This window comes from Artemia sp. Qi Xiang Cuo, chromosome 5, assembly GCF_049724085.1.
Source record: "Artemia sp. Qi Xiang Cuo chromosome 5, ASM4972408v1, whole genome shotgun sequence".
In the NCBI taxonomy this organism is placed as follows: Eukaryota; Metazoa; Arthropoda; class Branchiopoda; order Anostraca; family Artemiidae; genus Artemia; species Artemia sp. Qi Xiang Cuo.
In genome coordinates this window covers 870,875-896,540 of record NC_142798.1, presented here as the reverse complement: position 1 = coordinate 896,540, position 25,666 = coordinate 870,875, and the positions used below count along the sequence as shown (strand labels likewise).

The 25,666-nt window shown below is 33.0% G+C and overlaps 1 protein-coding gene across 1 annotated transcript in view; it reads left to right on the top strand.

Moving 5' to 3' along the window:
* LOC148951699 (uncharacterized) overlaps positions 1-16,907 on the top strand; it is a 95,689-nt gene extending 78,782 nt beyond the window's left edge. The window contains exon 6 of the mRNA XM_089088669.1: positions 16,788-16,907. Within this exon, the coding sequence (XP_088944795.1) occupies positions 16,788-16,874 (87 nt within the window). The 3' untranslated portion in view covers positions 16,875-16,907. The remainder of the gene's footprint in view (positions 1-16,787) is intronic.
* Positions 16,908-25,666: the final 8,759 nt, after the last annotated feature.

The window sequence follows — 25,666 nt, the reverse complement described above, 5'->3', positions numbered from 1 at the left end:
AAGTGCCTTGACCATGCACTCCCCCTCATCCAACGTTTCTACTATTTCTAACAACCGCATGGTGTTAGAACTGTCTCTTTGCGCGGGAGCATAGGACACTGCAATAGCCTGATGTTCTTTGACTCGGTTTGGAAATTGGGGATCGTTCACCTCCACCAGTTTAATTTCACAGTCTAAAGATATTTTGTTGCACTGGAGAAGGGTGTTCTGGAAATTTTAAAAACATAAAATGGCCCTATCCCCTGAGACCGTTTGCACTGTCTGGTAGCCATGTCGGCTACAATGCCTCTTATGATTTTGCAACTTTAATTCAGTCTAAAATCTAGAGAGGCAAGTCGGACACTAGAAACGGACTCCCCTATGCTTACCCTCCCCCAAAACTTTACTATCTTATGTGGTCGGATTTAAATGGCAAAGTGAATTAGGTTCCCTAGGTGGTGTATACAAGAACGAAATCAATTTTTTGACCACATCAACTGACGGGCCCCTTACAGGGACTAAAACCCCCTTCTTTTTCAAATGACTCCTATCTTCACATTCAGTTTCATACTAAACCACAGTAACGCCGATATTTAAATGGGCATTAGCCCTTTCAAAAATATCAATAGATGATAGCGTTACTGGGTATTTTCCCTCTAAACAAGAAAAATCTACAATTGGCAAATTGAACCCTTCCTTCCCATGTCTAGCCCAGTGATCTAAATTCGTCTTGGTAGCGTCATCTGCTAGAGGCTGAAATGCTGATATGAGGAAAGCATACCTGAAACATTTTTGACCTGTTTCAAAACAGATCTTCTGAACAGCACGACAACCTACTAGATCTGGATTATAATTTAAAACTGTCTCCCTTTCATACCCCCCACCTGCCCCCCTCTTAAAATAAAATCTTTCTTAAATTTACAAATATTTACACTTAAATTTTAAACAAAAAGAAATAGAGAGCCGCTACCGTTTTCGTTAAAGTTCTCGAGATGCGTTTTAATTTGCCCTACCCAATCCATGAAAACATCCTCAAAATTTTCTAAATTCGAATAAATCAAACACATCCCAGAATGTACATAATGATAATAAACTTCACTTTTCCCCTCATTTAAATAGAACACCTTTAAAACAATAGAAATCTTAATTGAATTCCTCCCCCACAATTGAATTTGGTTACCCAGTAGTACACAAATTTTATCTACATAGGCATGCACAATTTCTACAGGATCAAAAACAAATTTTCCCTCCATTGATGAATTAAAAGGATCCCCAAAAGTCGCAGTGTAGACATCTATTGTATTTAAAATTATGTTGGATAATTGAAAATTGGAACCAGTTGTACCCCCTCCCCCTCGTGTTTTTTAAACCCTACCCCTCCCCCAAAATATTCAACAATATTTTGGCTATGCTCCACTTCAGTTGTTTGAAGTGGAAGTAGGTAATCAGTGGGGGATAGAGGAGGAGGGTTCCCAGTTAATTTGTTTGTAAAATCCTCCAAAAGCTGTTGTGTATTTTGGCTCAAGTCCCCCTGCCCAACTGCGCTATAATCTACATTCAAAAAATCATCTATAAACTCATCAATATTATCTGGAATATTGTTAATGATACCGTCCCATTTTGAATTGTTGTTGGAGAGCTCCTCTCCTTCACCAGCTGATGACGATGGCGATAATGAATAAGGGACCAATGCACCAATCTATAAATGAAAAAATAGCTTATTTTCAAAGTGTTCAAATCATCCCTACTGTTTTTAAAATTTGGATTATTATTGCTTAAAACACGCTTAATAGCATTTGGTTTACTCTATCGATATTCTGCTTAATGAAAATCTAAAACGTTTTTCATAGAGCAAAATTTTGATTTTGCTCAAACAACCCCACCAAATTTCCACTATTTAATGCTCCCCCCTCCGAGCCGGCCATTGATGACGATGGCGATAATGAATAAGGGACCAATGCACCAATCTATAAATGAAAAAAATAGATCATTTTCAAAGTGTTCAAATCATCCCTACTGTTTTTAAAATTTAGATTATTATTGCTTAAAACACGCTTAATAGCATTTGGTTTACTCTATCGATATTCTGCTTAACGAAAATCTAAAAGTTTTTCATAGAACAAAATTTTGATTTTGCTCAAACAACCCCCTTTCCCAAATTCCACTATTCAATGCTCCCCCCCTCCGAGCCGGCCATCGCGGCGCTTTCCCGCAGCGCTTCCCCCGGTGCTTCTCGGGCCCGCAGCGCGTACCGGGGCTCACCAGCACTTCCCGGGAGCCGTGGTGGCTCCCAACCGTTTACATAATGTCCTAAAAATCGTATTGTTAGGCGGCATAAGTCGTTTCGCCTACTTCCCGTACAGGTTGTCTAGGACTCCTTATGAGCCTAGATTATTTGTAAGCCCCGCGTATGTTCTGATTTCCAAGACTGAACTTCAACAGCTAGGAAAATACACAATTAAATGCCGGGATCCGTTAACTCAGACATTGTCAGAATGTTTCCCCTCGCTAAAATCATGGCGGCAAGTTGTAAGATTGAAAGCTATTTTAAAAATATTCAGTGCAAATTAGAACGCCGATATGTGCCGGATAGATAAATGGTGTAATCTCTGCAGCCTTCTCTCTTAAAACTATGGAATATTCAATTGTGAACGGAATAGCATTCACAGAGTTTCAAAGGCGGTGAGCATTAGAAGTAATTGACTGCACTTTTTAAGTGACCAAAATAACTGGAGGGCAACTAGGCCCTCCCCCCTTTCAGCAATGTCATAAATAGCAATTATTATTTTTGGGAATATAACTTGTTTTGCTCTTACATAGAATTCCAATTTCCTAAATATCTAACGCTAATTTTGCAAACAATTCCGTTATTTTCAGAAGTATACACAGAAATACGTAAAAGTATTGAAATCCTAGACTCGGCGGCCTAACCGCTAATGATAGAACAAGACAGAAAAAGTGGTGAGACATACCTATTTATGTGCTTGTGTGGAGCTTTAAGCCAAAGATTAAAACAAGACAATATTCAATTGTGAACGGAATAGCATTTTGAGTTTCAATGGCGGTGAGAGATTGCAGTGAAAACTAGAAAATTACCTAAAAATATTCGCTTATGAGATATCGAAGCGATAGCAACAGAGAAAATAGCAAAGATTAGAAAAAAAGAGCGGTTTCTTTGCAAAAAAAAATTACATTATATTTAGATATCTCCGAGGGAGGGTGAACTTTTCTATCCTCTGTGAAAAATTTGGAACAGTATTTTAAATTTTTTCATCTGTTTGAGAAAAATCTGAACTGAAGTGGAAAATTTTATATTATTTTGGGAAAATAGAATTGATCAATAACTTATTTCATTTTCTTTGAGAAAATTCAGAATCGAAGTTGAACTTTTCTTCACTTCTTTGAGAAAATTTAAAATTGAAGTGAAACTTTTTAGCTTCATAGAAAATAATCACAATCTATCTTCTGTGGAAAAATTTAGAACTGAACTTTAAATTTTTTATGTCTTGGTGAACTTAAAAGTGAAGTGGAAGCTTTTTATTTTACATTGAGAAATTAGAATTGAATTGTGTTCTTTGGTAAAATTCAGATGAGAACTTGAATATTCACGATCAAAGTATAACTTGTCCAATCTTCTATGAAAAATTTGGAACAGAACTTTAAATATTTTCATCTCTATGTGAAAAGTCGGAACTGAATTTAAGAAAATTTAGAATTAAAGTGGAACTTTTTATCTTCATGGAAAATAATCAAAATCATAGTATAATTTTACTATCTTCTACGGGAAAATTTAGAACAGAACTTTAAATTTTTTATGTCTTGGTGAACTTAAAACTGAAGTGGAAGCTTTTTATTTTCTCTGGAAAAATTAGAATTGAATTGTATTTGTTGGTAAAATTTAGAAGAGAAATTGAACTTTTCTATCTTCAATGAAAAATTTGGAATAGTATTTTAAATTTTTCATCTCTTTGAGAAAAATCTGAACTGAAATGGAAAATTTTTATATTATTTTGGGAAAATAGAATTGATCAATAACTTATTTCATTTTCATTGAGAAAATTCAGAATCGAAGTTGAACTTTTCTTCTTCCGGGAAAATGTTTGGAACAGAACTTTAATTTTTTTCATCTCTTTGAGAAAGGTCAGAACTGAATTTAAGAAAATTTAGAATTAAAGTGAAACTTTTTATCTTCATAGAAAATAATCACAATCATAGTATAACTTTTCCTACCTTCTAAGGAAAAATTTAGAACTGAACTTTAAATTTTTTATGTCTTGGTGAAATTAAAACTGAAGTGGAAGCTTTTTATTTTATCTGGAGGAATTAGAATTGAATTGTGTTCTTTGGTAAAATTCAGAAGAGAACTTGAACTTTTCTATCTTCTATGAAAAATTTGGAACAGTATTAAAAATTTTTTCCTATCTTTGAGAAAAATTTTAACTGAAGTGGAAAATTTTTATATTATTTTGGGAAAATAGAATTGATCAATAACCTATTTCATTTTCATTGAGAAAATTCAGAATCGAAGTTGAACTTTTCTTCTTCCGAGAAAATATTTGGAAACGAACTTAAAATTTTTTCATCTCTTTGAGAAAAGTCGGAACTGAATTTAAGAAAATTTAGAATTAAAGTGAAACTTTTTGTCTTCATAGAAAATAATCACAATCATAGTGTAACTTTTACTATCTTCTACGGAAAAATTTAGAAGTGATCTTTAAATTTCTTTTGTCTTCGTGAACTTAAAACTGAAGTGGAAGCTTTTTATTTTCTCCGGAGAAATTAGAATTGAATCATGTTTTTTGGTAAAATTCAGAATAGAACTTGAATATTCACGATCAAAGTATAAATTTTACTATCTTATATGAAAAATTTGGAACAGAACTTTAAATTTTTCATCTCGATGTTAAAAGCCGGAACTGAATTTAAGAAAATTTAGAATTAAAGTGAAACTTTTTATTTTCATGGAAAATAATCAAAATCATAGTATAAATTTTCCTATCTTCTATGGAAAAATTTAGAACTGAACTTTAAATTTTTTATGTCATGGTGAACTTAAAACTGAAGTGGAAGCTTTTTATTTTCTCTGGAGAAATTAGAATTGAATTATGTTCTTTGGTAAAATTCAGAAGAGAACTTGAACTTTTCTATCTTCTAAGAAAAATTTGGAACAATATTTAAAATTATTTTATCTCTTTGAAAAAAATCTGAATTGAAGTGGTAAATTTTATACTATTTTAGGAAAATGGACTTGATCAATAACTTATTTAATTTTCATTGAGAAAATTCAGAATCGAAGTTGAACTTTTCTTCTTCCGGGAAAATATTTTGAACAGAACTTTAAATTTTTTCATCTCTTTGAGGAAGGCCGGAATTGAATTTAAGAAAATTTAGAATTAAAGTGAAATTTTTTATGTTCATGGAAAATAATCTGTGGGAGCTTTTTTATTTTCTCTGGAGAAATTAGAATTGAATTGTGTTCTTTGGTAAAATTCAGAAGAGAACTTGAACTTTTCTATCTTCTATGAAAATTTGGAATAGTATTTTAAATTTTTTCATCTCTTTGAGAAAAATCTGAACTGAAGTGGAAACTTTTTATATTATTTTAGGAAAATAGAATTGATCAATAACTTATTTTATTTTCATTGAGAAAATTCAGAATCAAAGTTGAACTTTTTTTCTTCCGGGAAAACATTTGGAACAGAACTTTAAATTTTTTCATCTCTTTGAGAAAGGTCGGAATTGAATTTAAGAAAATTCAGAATTGAAGTGGAACTTTTTATCTCCATGAAAAATAATCACAATCATAGTATAACTTTTCCTATCTTCTACGGAAAAATTTAGAAGTTAACTTTAAATTTTTCATGTTTTGGTTAACTTAAAACTGACGTGGAAGCTTTTTATTTTCTCTTGAGAGATTATAATTTAGTTATATTCTTTGGTAACATTCAGAATATAAATTGAAATTTTCTCTCTTCCATGAAAAATTTGGAACAGTATTTTAAATTTTGTAATCTCTTTGAGAAAGATCTGACTTGTAGAAAAAAATTATATATAATCTTAGGAATATAGAATTGATCAATAACTTATTTCATTTTCATTGAGAAAAATTCAGAATCGAAGTTGAAATTTTCTTCTTCCGGGAAAATATTTGGAACAGAACTTAAAATTTTTTCATCTCCTTGAGAAAGGTCGGAACTGAATTTAAGAAAATTTAGAATTAAAGTGAAGCTTTTTATCTTCATAGAAAATAATCACAATCACACACAGAAACTTACACACACACAAAAAATAAAACACACACAATAACTAACACACACACAAAAACTTAAACACACACAAAAAAACTTACACACAAACACAAAAATTACACACACATAAAAAAAACTTACACACACAAAAAAACTTACACACAAAAAAAATTAGACACACACAAAAAACTTACACACAAAAAAAAACTTAAACACACACAAAAACTTAAACAAAAACACAAACTTAAAAACATATAAAAAATAACACGATCAAAAAAAATAACACACACACAAACACTAACACACAAAAACACACTTACACACACACAAAAAAATACACACACAAAAACTTACACACACACACACACACAAAAACTTACACACACACAAAAACTTGCACACACACAAAAACTTACACACACAAAAACTTACACACACACACAAAAACTTACACACACACAAAAACTTACACAGACACATAAAAACTTACACACACACACAAAAACTTACACACAAACAAAAACTTACACACACACACAAAAAAACTTACACAAACACAAAAAAAAAAACACATACACAAAATTACACACACAAAAAAAAAAAAACTTAAACACACATAAAAAATTACACACACACACAAAAACTTACACACACAAAAAAACTTAAACACATACAAAAACTTACACACACAAAAAAAAACTTAAACACACAAAAAAACTTACAAACACACAAAAACTTACACAAAAACAAAAAATTAAACACACAAAAAAATACAAAAAAAAAAAAAACTTACACACACAAAAAAACTTACACACACACAGAAAATTAAACGCATACAACAAAAATTAAACACACAAAAAAACTTACACACTTAAAAAAAAAATAACACACACACAAAAGCTTGCAGACACAGAAAAACTTACACACTCAAAAAAACTAACAAAAACAAAAAAACTTACACAAACACAAAAAATTACACACACACAAAAACTTACACACACACACAAAAACTTACAGACACACAAAAACTTACACACACACACAAAAACTTAGACACCCACACACAAAAATTACACACGCACAAAAACACTTAAACACACAAAAAAACTTACAAACTTACAAAAAAATACACACACAAAAAAAAACTTACACACACAAAAAAATACACACACACAAAAACTAAAACACAAAAACACACCTACACACAAAAAAAACTTACACATACAAAAAAAACTTACACACACACAAAAACAGAAACACACACAAAAAATTACACAAACAAACAAAAAATAAAAACACACACAAAAAAATTACACAAACACACAATATAACACAAACAAACAAAAACTTACACACACACAAAAACTTTCAGACACATAAAAAATAACACACACAAACAAAATTACACAAAAACAAAAAAAAATACAAAATAAAAACAAATTGCAGACACAAAAAAACTTACAAACACACACACACACACACACTCACGCAAACTTACACACAAACACACACACACAAAAACTTACACATTCACAAAAACTTACACACACAAAAACTTACACGCACACACAAACTTACACACACACACAAACTTACACACACACAAAAACATACACACACACAAAAAAAAACTAACACAGACAAAAAAAAAACTTACACACATACAAAAAAAATTACACACATACATAAACACACACACAAAAAAAAAACTTACACACACACAAAAAATTAAACACACACAAAAAATTAAACACACACACAAAAACTTACACACACACAAAAAAAACTTACACACACACAAAAAAACTTACACACACACAAAAAAACTTACACACACACAAACTTACACGCACACAAAAACTTACACGCATACACAAAAAAGTTACATACACACAAAAACTTACAAACACACACACAAAAACTTGCACACACACACACACAAAAACTTACACACACACACACACACAAACTTACACACACACACAAAAACAAACACACACAAAAAAACTTAAACATATACAAAACATACACACACTCAAAAACTTACACACACGCAAAAACTTACACACACAAAAAAACTTACACACACACAAAAACTTACACACACACAAACACTAACAAAAAAAAACAAATTACACACAAACACAAAAAAGCACACTAACACACACAAACAAAAACAGACACACAAACACCAACAAACACAAACACACAAACACACAAACACACAGACACACACACACACAAAAACTTACACACACAAAAACTTGCACACACACAAAAACTTACACACACACAGAAACTTACACACAGAGTACCAGTGGGAAAGCCATGTCTTGTCTATAAACAAGCACAGAGTACGATTGGTAGAGCCGTAAGCATATTTCATGTCATTTTAAGATACGTAAAAAAGTTAAAAAAAATGCCATGTTAAAAAAATTCAAAAATTATTTTAAAAAATGGTGGAACGGGGGAGGGAGGTGGTCCTTTGGGAGCCCGGGGGACTTTTGGGGACGGGGGGCTTCCTTGGGGGTGGGGGTAGGGGTATCGGAGCCCTTTGGGGTTGGGGTAGAGGACCTCACGACACTGTTTAAATAGAACTTGTTTACTATAACGACCACACTCAAAACCTCTTCTAAAACCTTTTCTAAAATCATCTTTTAAAATGTCTCTAACTGTTTCGCCGAAATAATTCCCTAAAATTTCTAAAACCGTTTCACCCAAATAATCCCCTAAAAGTAATTTCAGCGTGTTCCTTTTGTTTTTGGCATCTCTGTGCTTTCACATTTCAAATTTCTAGAAAACCCTTTCCTACGTTAATCTCTTCATCTCATAAATGTTCCTAGCTACACTATTAAGGTTTCGTTAGAATATCAATGTATCTCTCCGACTTAAAGCTCAGTGAAGCCGTATTTAAAAATAGAATTTCTATCTCTTTAGCCTGCCGCATAATTCCAAGATAACAAGTGATGTCATTTCTAATTCCTGACAGTAAAGATTAATGAAGCCCTATTTAAAAATAGAATATTAATTTTTCTCTCTGACCTAAAGAACGTTTATCCCTCAGACCTAAGATTAAAGAAGCCATAATGTTTCTTAATTCCCATTTCGTGAACCAATAATTCCCCCGCAGATTATGTAAATCAATTTCTTAGGTTAGGTTGGCCTAAAGATCAAAGAAGCCATGTCTGTTTCTTAATTCTCCTTCGTGAATCAATAATTCCCCGCCGATTTTAAATCAATTTCTCAGGTTAGGTTCGCCTAAAGATCAAAGAAGCCATGTTTTTTTCTTAATTCCCCCTTCGTGAATCAATACAGTCCCCTAGCGATTATGTAAATCACCCCTCATGTCATTACATGCAATCAATTTCTCAGAAACTATTTCCCCTAGGGACTCTATGCCCATATAAGGTGTGGTGACACGACCTTTAGGGTCATTTTTACTCGCGTATGGTATATACACTTTTCATTATTCCGAGAAAATAGTCTTCACAGTTTCTCAAGTCCACCCATTGCGAAACACTAGACACAGGATTTAAGTGAAAAATCGTTAGGATTGGCTTCAAAAAGCATTCTATCCAATTGCGCAATTAAAATAAATGCCGAAGTTCGATGATACGGCTAAATGTCATGTACGCGTTTTCACCATTGACGTACTTCTAGTTCTTCTATGAATTAAAAAAAAAAAAATTTGACTAGAAGTAAGGAGTGGCATTAAAACTTAAAACGAACAGAAGCTATTCCGTATATGACAGGGTCTGTCCCCTCCTCAACGCCTCGCTCTTTACGCTAAATTTTTTTATTTTTTTAAAAATAAATTTGTTAGGCCTAGTCAAACTTTATCTTAAAGAGCGCGGCGTTAAGGTTGGGACAGACTCATTCATATAAGGAATAATTTCTGTTAGTTTCAAGCTTTAATGTCGCTCCTTACTTTCAGTTAAAAAACTGTTTTTTTTTTAATTAATTTCTGAATATTTTTGAATTAATGAAGTTTTGATTTTGGCTCACTGTACATGAAAAATCAAAACGAGATTAGCATATTATTTTTTATTATTTTTTTTTGCTAAATGACTTTCCCGAAATTTTTTTCTTACGTAACTTACGAATTAATTTACGTAACGAACTTCTATATTCGTATGTTTTTATTACGCATATTAGGGAGTTCACCCCCTTGTCAATAACTCACCCTTTAAGCTAAAGTTCAAACTTTGTTTGAAACGCAAAACCCTGAATCACAAAGGTCGGTTAATTAGAATAGATAGCTCTTTTGAAAGTACTAAGAAAAACTTTAGCGCAAAGAGCAAGGTATTGACTAGGAGGTGAACCCCCACATATACATAAAGATTTCTGTTCCTTTTAAGTTTTGATGTTGCTCCTTACTTTCAGTTGAAAAAAACTTAATATTTTCTATTTAATTTCTGATTGTTTTTCTAAGAAATGCTGGGAAATCCTTCGCCCCCTTCATAGAAATGTCCCTTCCCCCAAGGAAACATCCTCCATAAACTAGAAAATAAAATTCTACTTCAGCTACTTTGGTCCATCTTGGAATCTGGCTAGGTTAGGAAACTGACATTTTCAGGAATGGGTCTACAGGCCAAAGTATGTCCTGGGAAGGGATATGTCCTGGGATTTTGAATTACCTGCCTCCACTCCTGAGTAAGAATTTGTGGTGATTATTTTTCTTTTAATTTTAAGTTTGGAAAAATTGGTGAAACGGCGTTGCATCTTAGTAGAATAGGTATTTGCACAGTGTTGTCAATTTTAAATACTTTAGAAATAAAAAAATTAACAAGAAATAACTGAAAAGTGTTTTGAGGGAGTTGAGGTGCACGAGAGTTCAGTTACATGCGGATTCAGTTACACGGGGAATAGTTAACTGGGGTTGAGTAGCACGGATGTTCAGTTGTACAGGGTTTCGGTTATACAGGGGTTCAACTAAGTGTGGGGTTCAGTTGTACGGGGTTTCGGTTATACAGGGGTTCAGTTACATGGGGGGTTCAGTTATTTTTTCTGATTTGTGTGTTTTTGCAAGAAAATAACTGGTCTTTTAGCAAACTTAGCCATAGCTACCTGAAACTCTGCATAAATATCTTCATTTTTAATCTAATTGCGTAGGTACTAAAGGAACATTGAACATTTTTTCATATTCTGTGTGACCACCCGGCGCCCCAAAGACTCCTGAGTCTCCATTATAATACTTTTTAAGGTTTTATTATATCTTTTCAGAATAAATTATTATTTTAGGGAATTATTTCGATGAAACAGTTAGAGACATTTTGAAAGATGATTTTAGAGGAGGATTTGAGGGTGAAACTCAGTGGTCGTTATAATACACAAGTTCCATTTGAACGGTGTTGTGAGGTCCCTTACCACAACCCCAAAGGGCTCCGATCCCCCCACCCCAACCCCGAAGGAAGCCCCCGGACATCAAAGGTTCTCTGGACCCCCAAAGGACCCCCGGCGCCCCGATGCCTCCTGAGTCCCCCATTTTAATACTTTTTAAGGCTTTATTATATCTTTTCAGAACAAATTATTATTTTAGGGACTTATTTCGGTGAAACAGTTAGAGACATTTTAAGAGATGATTTTAGAAGAGGACTTGAGGGTGAAACTCTGTGGTCGTTATAATACACAAGTTCCATTTGAACAGTGTTTTGAGGTCCCCTTACCACAACCCCACATGGTACCGATCCCCCTCCCCATACCCAAAGGAAATGCTATTTGCTTTCGTGTTGTGGAATTTCCTTGTTATTTTCGTGCATGAATAGGAAAACAATGGTTATATGGTTTCGTGTCTAAGAAAACCAATGTTATATGCTTGCGGGTATAGGGAATTCGTTTTGATTTTCTTGAATGTCACGGACATCCCTGGTTAATATCTTGATTGAATAGTACGTCAAATGTGATTTGATTGCGTGTATAGGAATTCCAAAGTTATTTGCTTGCGAGTATAGTAATTCCCAAGTTATTTACTTGCATGTAGAGGATTTCTCATGTTATTTGCTTGCCTGTATAGGAATTCCCATGGTATTTGCTTTCGTGTATAGGAATGACGATGTTATTTGCTTTCTTGTATAGGAATTCCCTTGTTATTTGCTTGCAGGTATAGGAATTCCCATGTTATTTGCTTGCAAGTATAGGAATTCCCATGTTATTTGCTTGCATGTATAGGAATTCCCATGTTATTTGCTTGCGTGTATAGGAATTCCCATGTTATTAGCTTGCGTGTATAGGAATTCCCAATGCTATTCCAGGACAGTATGTTCCTTCCTATGCTATTATAAGGGCTTTTCCGTGTGGTTTTTCTTTCCTTGGTACACATTAAAAACAAAATTTTTGTGTTAAATAAGTAGTTCTTATATATTTTAAAAGAGCTTTACGGGGTTTGAGAGACTCGATTGCGTGATTCCGTGTGGTTTTTCTTTCCTTGGTGCTCATTAAAAACACAATTTTTGTGTTAAATAAGTAGTTCTTGTATCTTTTAAAAGAGCTTTACGGGGTTTGAGACACTCTGTTGCCTGATTCCGTTTGGTTTTTCTTTACTTAGTGCTCATTAAAAACGAAATTTTTGTGTTAAATAAGTAGTTCTTGTATATTTTAAAAGAGCTTTACGTGGTTCGAGAGACTCGGTTGTCTGATTCCGTGTGGTTTTTATTTACTTGGTGCCCATTAAAAAAGAAATTTTTGTGTTAAATAAGTAGTTTTTTTAATATTTTAAAAGAGATTTAAGGGGTTTGAGAGACTCTGTTGCCTGATTCCGTGTGGTTTTTCTTTACTTAGTGCTCATTAAAAACGAAGTTTTTGTGTTGAATAAGTAGTTTTTGTATCTTTTAAAATAGCTTTAAGGGGTTTGAGAGACTCACTTGCTTGATTCCGTGTGGTTTTTCTTTACTTGGTGCCCATTAAAAACAAAATTTGTTGTTAAATAAGTAGTTCTTGCATATTTTAAAAGAGCTTTAAGGGGTTTGAGAGACTCTGTTGACTGATTACGTTTGGTTTTTCTTTACTTAGTGCTAATTAAAAGCGAAATTTTTATGTTAAATAAGTAGTTCTTGCATCTTTTAAAAGAGCTTTACGGGGCTTGAGAGACTCGGTTGTCTGATTCCGTGTGGTTTTTCTTTACTTAGTGCCCATTAAAAACGAAATTTTTGTGTTAAATAAGTAGTTTTTCGTATCTTTTAAAATAGCATTAAGGGGTTTGAGAGACTCAGTTGCTTGATTCCGTGTGGTTTTTCTTTACTTAGCGCTCATTAAAAACGAAGTTTTTGTGTTATCATTTGAGAAGTTAACTTTAGTATTTTATGGTTTTACATGCCTGAAATCATGAATTAGAATATTTAATTACCTGTTTAGGGTTTTTCAGACCTAGGTTTTTTAGATTTTCGTGTGTGTTTGACTCCTGGGGTTTATTATTTGAGAAGTTAACTTTAGTATTTTGTGGTTTTACGTGCCTGAAATCATTAATTAGAATAGTTAATTAGCAGTTTAGGGTTTTCAGACATAGGTTTTTTATATTTTCGTGGGTGTTTGTTTCCTGGAGTTTATTATTTGAGAAGTTAACTTTAGTATTTCATGGTTCTTTCTTGAATTCACCTGCTGGATAAACAAAAAGACATTTCGTTCAAGAAATTATGACAAAATTCCAAGTAAGTAACAAACTCATTATTGTTTTCACGACTTAGATACACGATGTAGAAATTTAATTCAAGAAATTATGAAAAAATTCTCAGTAAGTAACAATTTCTTTCTTGAAGTCAACTCTTGGATACACAATACGGAAATTTCATTCAATAAACTATGAAAAAATTGTAAGCAAGTAACAAAATCTTTTTTGAAGTCAACTCTTGGATGCACAATGAAGAAACTTGATTTAAGAAATTATCAGAAATTGTAAGTAAGTAGCAAATTCTTTCTTGAATTCGCCTCTTAGATAAACAAGAAAAGTCATTTCGTTCAAGAAATTATGACCAAATTCCAAGTAAGTAACAAACTCATTATTGTTTTCACGACTTAGATCCACGAAGTAGAAATTTAATTCAAGAAATTATGAAAAAATTCTCAGTAAGTAACAATTTCTTTCTTGAAGTCAACTCTTGGATACACAATACGGAAATTTCATACAATAAATTATGAAAATATTGTAAGCAAGTAACAAACCCTTTCCTGAAGTCACCTCTTGGATATACAATGCAGAAACTTCATTTAAGAAATTATCAAAAATTGTAAGTAAGTAGCAAATTCTTTCTTGAATTCGCCTGCTGGATAAACAAAAAGACATTTCGTTCAAGAAATTATGACAAAATTCCAAGTAAGTAACAAACTCATTATTGTTTTCACGACTTAGATACACGATGTAGAAATTTAATTCAAGAAATTATGAAAAAATTCTCAGTAAGTAACAATTTCTTTCTTGAAGTCAACTCTTGGATACACAATACAGAAATTTCATTCAATAAATTATGAAAAAATTGTAAGCAAGTAACAAACTCTTTCCTGAAGTCACCTCTTGGATACACAATGCAGAAACTTCATTTAAGAAATTATCAAAAATTGTAAGTAAGTAGCAAATTCTTTTTTGAATTCGCCTCTTAGATAAACAAAAAAAGTCATTTCGTTCAAGAAATTATGACAAAATTCCTAGTAAGTAACAAACTCATTATTGTTTTCACGACTTAGATACATGATGTAGATATTTAATTCAATAAATTATGAAAAAATTCTCAGTAAGAAACAATTTCTATCTTGAAGTCAACTCTTGGACACACAATAATGAAATTTCATACAATATATTATAAAAAAATTGTAAACAATTAAACAACTCTTTCCTGAAGTCACCTCTTGGATACACAAAGCAGAAACTTCATTTAAGAAATGATCAAAGATTGTAAGTAAGTAGCAAATTCTTTCTTGAATTCGCCTCTTGGATAAACAAAAAAAGTCCTTTCATTCAAGAAATTATGACAAAATTCTAAATAAGTAACAAATCCTTTCTTGAAGTTACCTCATGGATACACAACGCAGAAATTTCATTTAAGAAATTATCAAAAATTGTAAGTAAGTAGCAAATTCTTTCTTGAATTCACCTACTGGATAAATAAAAAAGACATTTCATTCAAGAAATTATGACAAAATTCTAAGTAAGTAACAAACTGTTTCCTGAATCCTCCTCCTGAATGCACAATACAGATATTTCATTTAAGAAATTACGAAAAAATTGTAAGCAAGTAACAAACTTTTTCTTAAATACCCCTCCTGGATACACAAATCAGAAATTTCCTTAAAGAAATTGTGAGAAAATTGTAAGTAACTAGAATTTTTTTTTGAATTCACCTGCTGGATAAACAAAAAGACATTTCGTTCAAAAAATTATGAGAAAATTCCAGGTAAGTAACAAACTCTTTATTGTTTTCACGACTTAGATATACGATGTAGAAATTTAATTCAAGAAATTATAAAAAAAGGAAAGTAAGTAACAAACTCTTTATTGATTTCACCTCTTGGATACAAAAAAGACATTTCATTCAAGAAATTATGACAAAATTCTAAGTAAGTAAAAAACTCATTCTTGAATTCGCCGTTTACATGCACAATACAGAAATTTCATTCTATGGGACCTCTACACGTGATTAAACACGTTTTGAAACTACATGCTATTTGCTTGCCTTTCCTTGGCACCTTTCCGAACGAGCGGGGATTCCCCACTGGTTCCTACACATTGCAAAAAAAGTGACCAGCACGAAAAACTCCACGTTTTCAACCAGACAGGTTTTTGACACGACACACAAACAGAGTCATAGTGAGAGAGATATCCAAAAAGTTGGGTTAATCTAGGTTCACTTAGAGTGGCGCGCCACTCTAAGTGGCGCGCCACTTAGTTAAGACCAGTTATTTTCTTGCGAAAAGACACAAAATCAGAAAAAATAACTGAACCCCCCATGTAACTGAACCCCTGTATAACCGAAACCCTGTACAACTGAACCCCCCATGTAACTGAACCCCTGTATAACCGAAACCCTGTACAACTGAACCTCCGTGCTACTCGACCCCAGTTAACTAATCCCCGTGTAACTGAATCCGCATGTAACTGAACTCTCGTGCAACTCAACTCCCTCAAAACACTTTTCAGCCATTTCTTGTTAATTTTTTTTATTTCTAAACTATTTAAAATTGACAACATTGCGACAATCATCATTTGCGTACTACGCAGTATAAAACCCTCCAGGACTCTAAAGCTCATGAAATTATAAAAGACTATGCCTGAAAACCCAAAGAGATCATTAAATATTATAATTCATGATTTCATGCTTTACTAATATGAATTGTAAAGAAATCCTTTTATTCAAATCCCAATCACCAATCAAGTTATACTCGTTCCTCTTTGAAAAGGTGTATAGGTCTCGTAGAAATGTTTTCCTATACGTCTCGTAGAATAGCATGGTAATTCCTATACGTCTAAGCAAATTCATTATACCTATTCTACTCATCTTGTGCAACAGCAGCAGAAGCTTTTGCGATTAAATCTGATTAAGAATTTGTGGTGATTATTTTTCTTTTAATTTTAAGTTTGGAAAAACTGGTGAAATGGTGTTACATCTTGTGCAACAGCAGCAGAAGCTTTTGCCAGTAAATCTGAGTAAGAATATGTGGTGATTATTTTTCTTTTAATTTTAAGTTTGGAAGAATTGGTGAAACGGTGTTGCATCTTGTGCAACAGCAGCAGAAGCTTTTGCCAGTAAATCTGAGTAAGAATTTGTGGTAATTATTTTTCTTTTAATTTTAAGTTTGGAAAAACTGGTGAAACGGTGTTGCATCTTGTGCAACAGCAGCAGAAGCTTTTGCCAGTAAATCTGAGTAAGAATTTGGTGCTTATTTTTCTTTTAATTTTAAATTTGGAAAAAAGGGTGAAACGGTTTTGCATCTTGTATAATTAGTTACTGGGAAACGGTTAAGCGTTTACACTCAAATAGTGGAATGCTCATAAACAGAATAGATCCTGTCCTTCAAAATTTCTGCTGGTTGCTAATATTTTTCTATATTATGGTATGATTAGACGTAATGGTAAAACCGTTTTTAAGTCCTTATAAATTGCAGAAAAAACTGATTTAGGGCCACTCTATAACGAAAAATACTTGAAATCAGAATAATGGCTGTCTTTAAAACGTATCTCTAAACTTATTTAATCTTATGGTAAGTTCAGAGTAATGCCTTTTAAAAGTGTTTTCAGCCCGTTAAAATAGGAAAGGAAAATGATTACTGATGCTGTTTTTACTGATGATTGACAATCGTGTAACCGCATGTCTTCATTCAAAGTTAAGTTTGTTGGGTATTTGTTTAATATACCTCTCACCTAATATTCTTCTAAAATGTTTCTCTGATGTTCAATCCTAATGAAATATACCAAAGTAATATATACATATAATACTATAGAAACAAGTTTGGGCTGTATATTTTCAAATTGTGGGGTGGAGTGGGGTTAAAGTATAGTGGGTCTGCATGCCTAATGTGTTAGGTTACAATTATTCTTCATAGTATTTAGTAATAATTTTTTTCTAACTTCACACCACCCTAACACTTTACCCCCCCCCCCCCTCTAATGTGCAAATGTAAAGCCCAAATTATATATTTTCCATCTATTCTGTCCCTTCTCCTTGTCTTGTCTCACGCTATGTGGAAAGAAGCTAACAACAAAAAAACAAAAAAGAACGGCTCTATAATGCGTCAATGAATAAACAACTTGAGCGGTAGGGAGTTTATCATACACATGACGGCTCTATAATGCGTCAATGAATAAACAACATGACGGAGAAAAAAAAAAAAAAAATAAATAAATAAAAAATTAAAATGCAGGCTAATTCGCCAGATACACTTCAGAAAGTAGATTCAGTATTTATTTTAAAAAACAGTATGGGCAGCACTGCGACGTAGAAAATTGACCGTATTTGTAGTAAAAAGATGTCCCTGTAAGCAAGGCCGTACCCAGGATTTTTTCTTTCGGAGGGGGCTTTATTAAAAAAAAAGGGGGAGGAGGAGGGGGGCTTTTACAAAAAAAAAACTAAAAAAACTCATACAAAATTTGTTTATATCCATTTTTGTTACGTTTTTACGAGACAGACAATTATTTCGGGGGGGGGGGGGGGGTTCAAAACCCCTGACCCCCCTCTGGGTATGGCCATTTGTGTAAGCAAAAAATATAAAACTTGCTTTATGGTTATTAGACGGTGGGGTTCTTATTCTTCATCCCCTTTAGACTGACATACACGACAGATTATTTCGCAGACATTGTTGATTTGTGACTGACAATAACTTGTCATCAGTTTGATTATGGTGATTAACATCACTTTGTGTAGCGATGTTATTAGTTTTTTTTAAGTATTACATTTAAACACATTATAACTTTTTCTGCGAAACGAATAAAATTAATTTTAATTAATTTTATTAATTAATACAATTTAATTAATTAATTTTAATTAATTTTAAAAATTAATGCGAAATTAATGAAATTGAAAAAAGTAGTTGGTTTGAAAGTACTAAAATTATGAACTTGAAGGAGCCTCACTTCTCACCTCTGCCCTTCATTGAAGTTGAAGTAGGCATCTATCCAAATTTGAGGTGATAAGAAATGCCGCTGATATAGTTTTGCCAGGAAACTGTGAATAACATTTTGCTAGAATATTTTATTATTCAAAAAGGCACAACTTCTCCATTGTTCACTATTTACAGTCATTAAAAGGTTATATCGTTCATAAGCTCAAGTCAGGAACTTAGCAATGCCCAGTGACATTTTATTGGGCGGGAGGGTGACCTTTTATTTCTTTATTGAATAAAGTAAATAAAATGAAAATGCGATGAAATTTTTTAAGTAAATTGGACTGTTAAATAGTTTCAGGAATTCAGATGTTGTACCATTCAAAGATTAAAGTCATGAACTTTAACAGTGCCCCGCGACCTTTTATTGGGGATTCGGGCAATGTTATAATTTCATCAAAATCCTGGGAGGGGGGAAGCTGGAGCAAAATTTCCCAAATCAAATGAAAATGACATTGAAAAATGAAAAATGAGTTGCATAGCACCATAAAAGAAAAAATATACTGAAGAAAACTGACCTGTTTCTCTGGATGCTTGAATTATGTAGGTTTATGTTTTATTTTTGACAAGATTTTTTTTCAGAAACTAAATTTCAGCTGGGGGGAAAATTGGGGTCTGGGGAGGGGGGGCAAACTGGGTTCCGGAGGGAGCAGTTGCCCCCCTGCTTCATAGAAAATTACGATGTTTTAAGGATTTCAAGCAATAAAAGACTGTGTATCTAGTTATGAAACTCAAAATGAAGCCCATTTTGCCAGAAAACGGTTCTAGGAAATTGACCATTCAAAAGATATAGACATTGAAATCTTGTGTCATTCAAAAGTTTAAGTTGAAAATATTGAATTTTTATTGAGACTGGCGAAAAAGACTTTTTTTTAATTTAAAAATCAAAATATTACATATTAAATTTTGACGTGAAAACAGTATATTTTGTCAGATGTTTCGAAAAATATACCGTTCATAGTAATTAAAATGTCGTACCGTTTCATATTTAAAATGGATAAATTTATGAAGTCCCTTTGATCTTTTATAACGTTTCTGGTGTCAAAACATGACACCAAAAATATGCTGCATAATTACTTTTGTCATAAAATCAAAAAGTTGTTATGTCAAAAAGTTATTTTTAAAAATTTACAAGTCAAAAGTTTCAGCCAATTAAAAGTTGTGCCGTTCAAATTTAAAATCTGGAACTTAAACTGACCCTTTCTTATGGCTCTCAGTTTAAAAATTTAAAGCAAAAAAAAAAATTTCTATTTAGTTTTGACATGACAACATGAAGCACATTTCATCTGAAAGTATTTCTTAAAAATGCACCACTCAGATGTAGTAGGCTTTAAAAAATTGTACAATTAAAAAAGTTAAAGCTATTAACTTAAAGAACAAACATTGATCCATTACTGGGTTCAAGGATAAGAATTGCTGGCAAAAATAGAAAAAGAAAGAAAAACGTATATTAAGTATACACGTGAAAGCTTGAAGTACATTTTGTCAAAAAATTATTCTGATAAACATTTTATTAAAAAGTTGAAGGAATTCAAGTTTTGTTTAACTCAAAAATCAAAGTCTGGAACTTGGGGATTTGAGGGTATCTTCTGAAAACGGAGCTGTTAAAAATATTGCATGTTTATTTTTAACGTGAAAATGGGTAGCTTACTTGTAGAGTTCAAATGTGCTGCTGAAAAATGTGCCATTAAAAAGTTACTTGTATTTATAATATGGTACTATTTATTAGGGTATATTTGTTAGGGTTCTGAAAATAAAAATTTCAGGGAGCAAAAATTCCTGTATATTTAGTTTTGACCTGAAAACATAAAGCGTGTGTTAGGAAAATGCTCTAGAAAGCGTATGTATGGCTTATGTCTTTGATGGTCGTACTAGGAAATTCCGGTTTCAATACAAAATTAGACGGGGTTTTTACGGTAGAAGCTCTTACTAAGCTAACATCTTTTATTAGATTTGCGTTTTTATACAAAGATGTTTCTATTGAAGAGATAATGTCTTCCAAGGGGACTGTATCCGGTTTAAAACAAAATTTCGGACCCTTTTCAAGCACTGATTGTTTGCTCTGACGAAGAATTTAGAATTGACGAAGGTATTACCACATTATTTGTTGATAATTTCGAAAACTTTTTTAGCAATCTTTCTCTGGAAAGGCGAAAGTCATGATTGAAGTGATTTTTCCTGTTTGTTTAATAAAACAGAAGTCACTTAAACTAACCTTTTTTTATATAATATTTTCCAGGGAAAGTTTTTCTCTTACTAATAAAGCTCTTTTTCGACTCTTATCCTTAATAATGTGATTTAAAGTCTTGAAAGTAAGCTTCGTTCAAACTTTTCTTCCTTGAAAGTACCCAAATGTAAATTCAATCTTAGTAAAGGTGGCACTATTTTCATCTTCTTACATCATAGAAGAATTTAAACCTAATTTAAAAAGAAGCAAAATACTTGGGAGTGATCTTCATGAAAATTACATAATGAAATTCAGCATATCAGAGAGCCCTATTTTAGAGATTTCAAATCTCTGTCTACACAAATTGCATTATTCCAAGAACCCTGATCAAGGATGCGTGTTTTTTTTTGTTGCTTTTTGGTTTTCTTTTCCAGGGATGATCGTACCGAACCAGCGGTCCCAGAAAATTGGGGGTATGCTCATTCAGATAAAAATTAGAATAGTGCCCTCTTTTCAGGCACATAAGAACAAATTTTCCCCGAAGAAAGCCAATAAGCTATCAATTAAAAATTCTGAGATAGCCATTTAATTTAAAAGTTATCGAAAAATGAAATATTGAGCTCACCAGCTTCTGAGGCGGTATTGCCCCGCGGTGACGTATTCTTTGCGAAAGATGCACGTAGTCTATACAAAATAAACGGTTAATATAGTCATGTATTTCAAAGCTTCATTTAGATAAGCTAACTCATTTGAGGTTTGGTAAGTAGTGTAGAGTGATGTATGCTTGCGCATTAGCCATTACACAGGAGAACTGGTAGATGTTTGTATTGGTGGAGTTTGTCTGGAGCTTAAAAAACGCGTTTGTATTTCCGGTTTTTTATAAGCCTCTGTTTAGATGTAGAAGGAGGTTCGGCCGGGGGGGGGGACAAAGCGGAATGTCTAATCTATTCACTCCTAGGAATATTTTCGGACCAAGCCTGAAACAAGCTTTTCAGTTTGTTTTCCAACGAAAATACGCAAAATACGATGAAAATACGTTTCCATGACTCTAGTTTATATCAATCAATGAGATTGTTCATGAATTGGCTAAAAAAATGGACTTGTTAGTGAAAAATTCGCAATTATAGCTCTTGATATGTATTTGAAATGTGTTTAAAAAAGAACATTCCAAAAATACGATTAAATTGTGTTCCCATGAATCTAGTTCATATCCTTCAATTAGGGTGGTCAAGGCTTGGCTAAAAAAATGGAATAGTAAGTAAAAAACTAACAAATATAGCTCTTAATATGGCTTTTCAGTGTGTTTTTCAACGAAAATTTTTAAAATACGTTCCCATGAGTCTAGTTCATATACTTCAATTAGGGAGGTCAAGGTTTGGCTAGGTTTGGACTTGCACACACACACACACACAAAAACTTACACACACACACACAAAAACTTACACATACACACAAAAACTTACACACACACAAAAACTTACACAGACACAAAACTTACACACACACAAAAACTTACACATACACAAAAACTCACACAAACACACACAAAAACTTACACACACACAAAAACTTACACACACACAAAAACTTACACACACACAAAACTTACACACACACACACAAAAAATTACACACACACAAAAAAACTTACACACACACAAAAACTTAAACACACACACACAAACTTACAAACACACACACAAAAACTTACACACACAAAAACTTGCACACACACAAAAACTTACACACACACACAGAAACTTACACACAGAGTACCAGTGGGAAAGCCATGTCTTGTCTATAAACAAGCACAGAGTACGATTGGTAGAGCCGTAAGCATATTTCATGTCATTTTAAGATACGTAAAAAAGTTTAAAAAAATGCCATGTTAAAAAAATTCAAAAATTATTTAAAAAATTGGTGGAACGGGGGCGGGGGGTGGTCCTTTGGGAGCCCGGGGGACCTTTGGGGACCGGGGGCTTCCTTCGGGGTTGGGGTAGGGGGATTGGAGCCCTTTGGGGTTGGGGTAGAGGACCTCACGACACTGTTTAAATAGAACTTGTTTACTATAACGACCACACTCAAAACCTCTTCTAAAACCTTTTCTAAAATCATCTTTTAAAATGTCTCTAACTGTTTCGGCGAAATAATTCCCTAAAATGTCTAAAACCGTTTCACCCAAATAATCCCCTAAAAGTAATCTCAGTGTGTTCCTTTTGTTTTTGGCATCTCTGTGCTTTCACATTTCAAATTTCTAGGAAACCCTTTCCTACGTTAATCTCTTCATCTCATAAGTGTTCCTAGCTACACTATTAAGGTTTCGTTGGAATATCAATTTATCTCTCCCACTTAAAGCTCAGTGAAGCCGTATTTAAAAATAGAATTTCTATCTCTTTAGCCTGCCGCATAATTCCAAGATAACAAGTGATGTCATTTCTAATTCCTGACAGTAAAGATTAATGAAGCCCTATTTAAAAATAGAATATTAATTTTTCTCTCTGGCCTAAAGAACTTTTTTCCCTCAGACATAAGATTAAAGAAGCCATAATGTTTCTTAATTCTCATTTCGTGAACCAATAATTCCCCCACAGATTATGTAAATCAATTTCTCAGGTTAGGTTGGCCTAAAGATCAAAGAAGCCATGTTTGTTTCTTAATTCTCCTTCGTGAATCAATAATTCCCCGCCGATTTTAAATCAATTTCTCAGGTTAGGTTCGCCTAAAGATCAAAGAAGCCATGTTTTTTTTTAATTCCCCCGTCGTGTATCAATACATTCCCCCGCCGATTATGTATATCAATTTCTCAGGTTAGGCTAGCCAAACAACAAAGAAGCCATGTTTGTTTCCTAATTCCCCTTCTTGAATCAATACATTCCCCTAGCAATTATGTTAATCACCCCTCATGTCATTAAACGCAATCAATTTCTCGGAAATCTATCTCCCCTAGGGACTCTATGCCCATATAAGGTGTGGTGACACGACCTTTAGGGTCATTTTTACTCGCGTATGGTATATACACTTTTCATTATTCCGAGAAAATAGTCTTCACAGTTTCTCAAGTCCACCCATTGCGAAACACTAGACACAGGATTTAAGTGAAAAATTGTTAGGATTGGCTTCAAAAAGCATTCTATCCAATTGCGCAATTAAAATAAATGCCGAAGTTCGATGACACGGCTAAATGTCATATACGCGTTTTCACCATTGACGTACTTCTAGTTCTTCTATGAATTAAAAAAAAAATTTAACTAGAAGTAAGGAGTGGCATTAAAACTTAAAACAAACAGAAGCTAGTCCGTATATGACAGGGTTTGTCCCCTCCTCCACGCCTCGCTCGTTACGCTAAAGTTTTTTTTTTTTTTTAAAATAAATTTGTTAGGGCGAGTAAAACTTTATCGTAAAGAGCGCGCCGTTAAGGTTGGGACAGACTCATTCATATACGGAATAATTTCTGTTAGTTTTAAGCTTTAATGTCGCTCCTTAATTTCAGTTAAAAAACTGTTTTTTTTTTATTTAATTTCTGAATATTTTTGAATTAATGAAGTTTTGATTTTGAATCACTGTACATGAAAAATCAAAACGAGATTAGCATATTATTTTTTATTATTATTTTTTTTTTTGCTAAATGACTTTCCCGAAATTTTGTTCTTACGTAACTTACGAATTAATTTACGTAACGAACTTCTATATTCGTATGTTTTTATTACGCATATTAGGGAGTTCACCCCCTTGTCCATAACTCGCCCTTTAAGCTAAAGTTCAAACTTTGTTTGAAACGCAAAACCCTGAATCACAAAGGTCGGTTAATTAGAATAGATAGCTCTTTTGAAAGTACTAAGAAAAACTTTAGCGCGAAGAGCAAGGTATTGACTAGGGGGTGAACCCCCACATATACATAACGATTTCTGTTCCTTTTAAGTTTTGATGTTGCTCCTTACTTTCAGTTGAAAAAAACGTAATATTTTCTATTTAATTTCTGATTGTTTTTCTAAGAAATGCTGGGAAATCCTTCGCCGCCTTCATAGAAATGTCCCTTACCCCAAGGAAACATCTTCCATAAACTAGAAAAAAAAATTGAGCTTCAGCTACTTTTGTCCATCTGGGAATCTAGCTAGGTTAGGAAAATGACACTTTCAAGAATGGGTATACAGGCCAAAGTATGTCCTGGGAAGGGATATGTCCTGGGATTTTGAATTACCTGCCTCCGCTCCTGAGTAAGAATTTGTGGTGATTATTTTTCTTTTAATTTTAAGTTTGGAAAAATTGGTGAAACGGCGTTGCATCTTGTGCAACAGCAGCAGAAGCTTTTGCCAGTAAATCTGAGTAAGAATTTGTGGTGATTATTTTTCTTTTAATTTTAAGTTTGGAAAAACTGGTGAAATGGTGTTACATCTTGTGCAACAGCAGCAGAAGCTTTTGCTGGTAAATCTGAGTAAGAATATGTGGTGATTATTTTTCTTTTAATTTTAAGTTTGGAAGAATTGGTGAAACGGTGTTGCATCTTGTGCAACAGCAGCAGAAGCTTTTGCCATTAAATCTGAGTAAGAATTTGTGGTAATTATTTTTCTTTTAATTTTAAGTTTGGAAAAACTGGTGAAATGGTGTTGCATCTTGTGCAACAGCAGCAGAAGCTTTTGACAGTAAATCTGAGCAAGAATTTTGTGCTTATTTTTCTTTTAATTTTAAATTT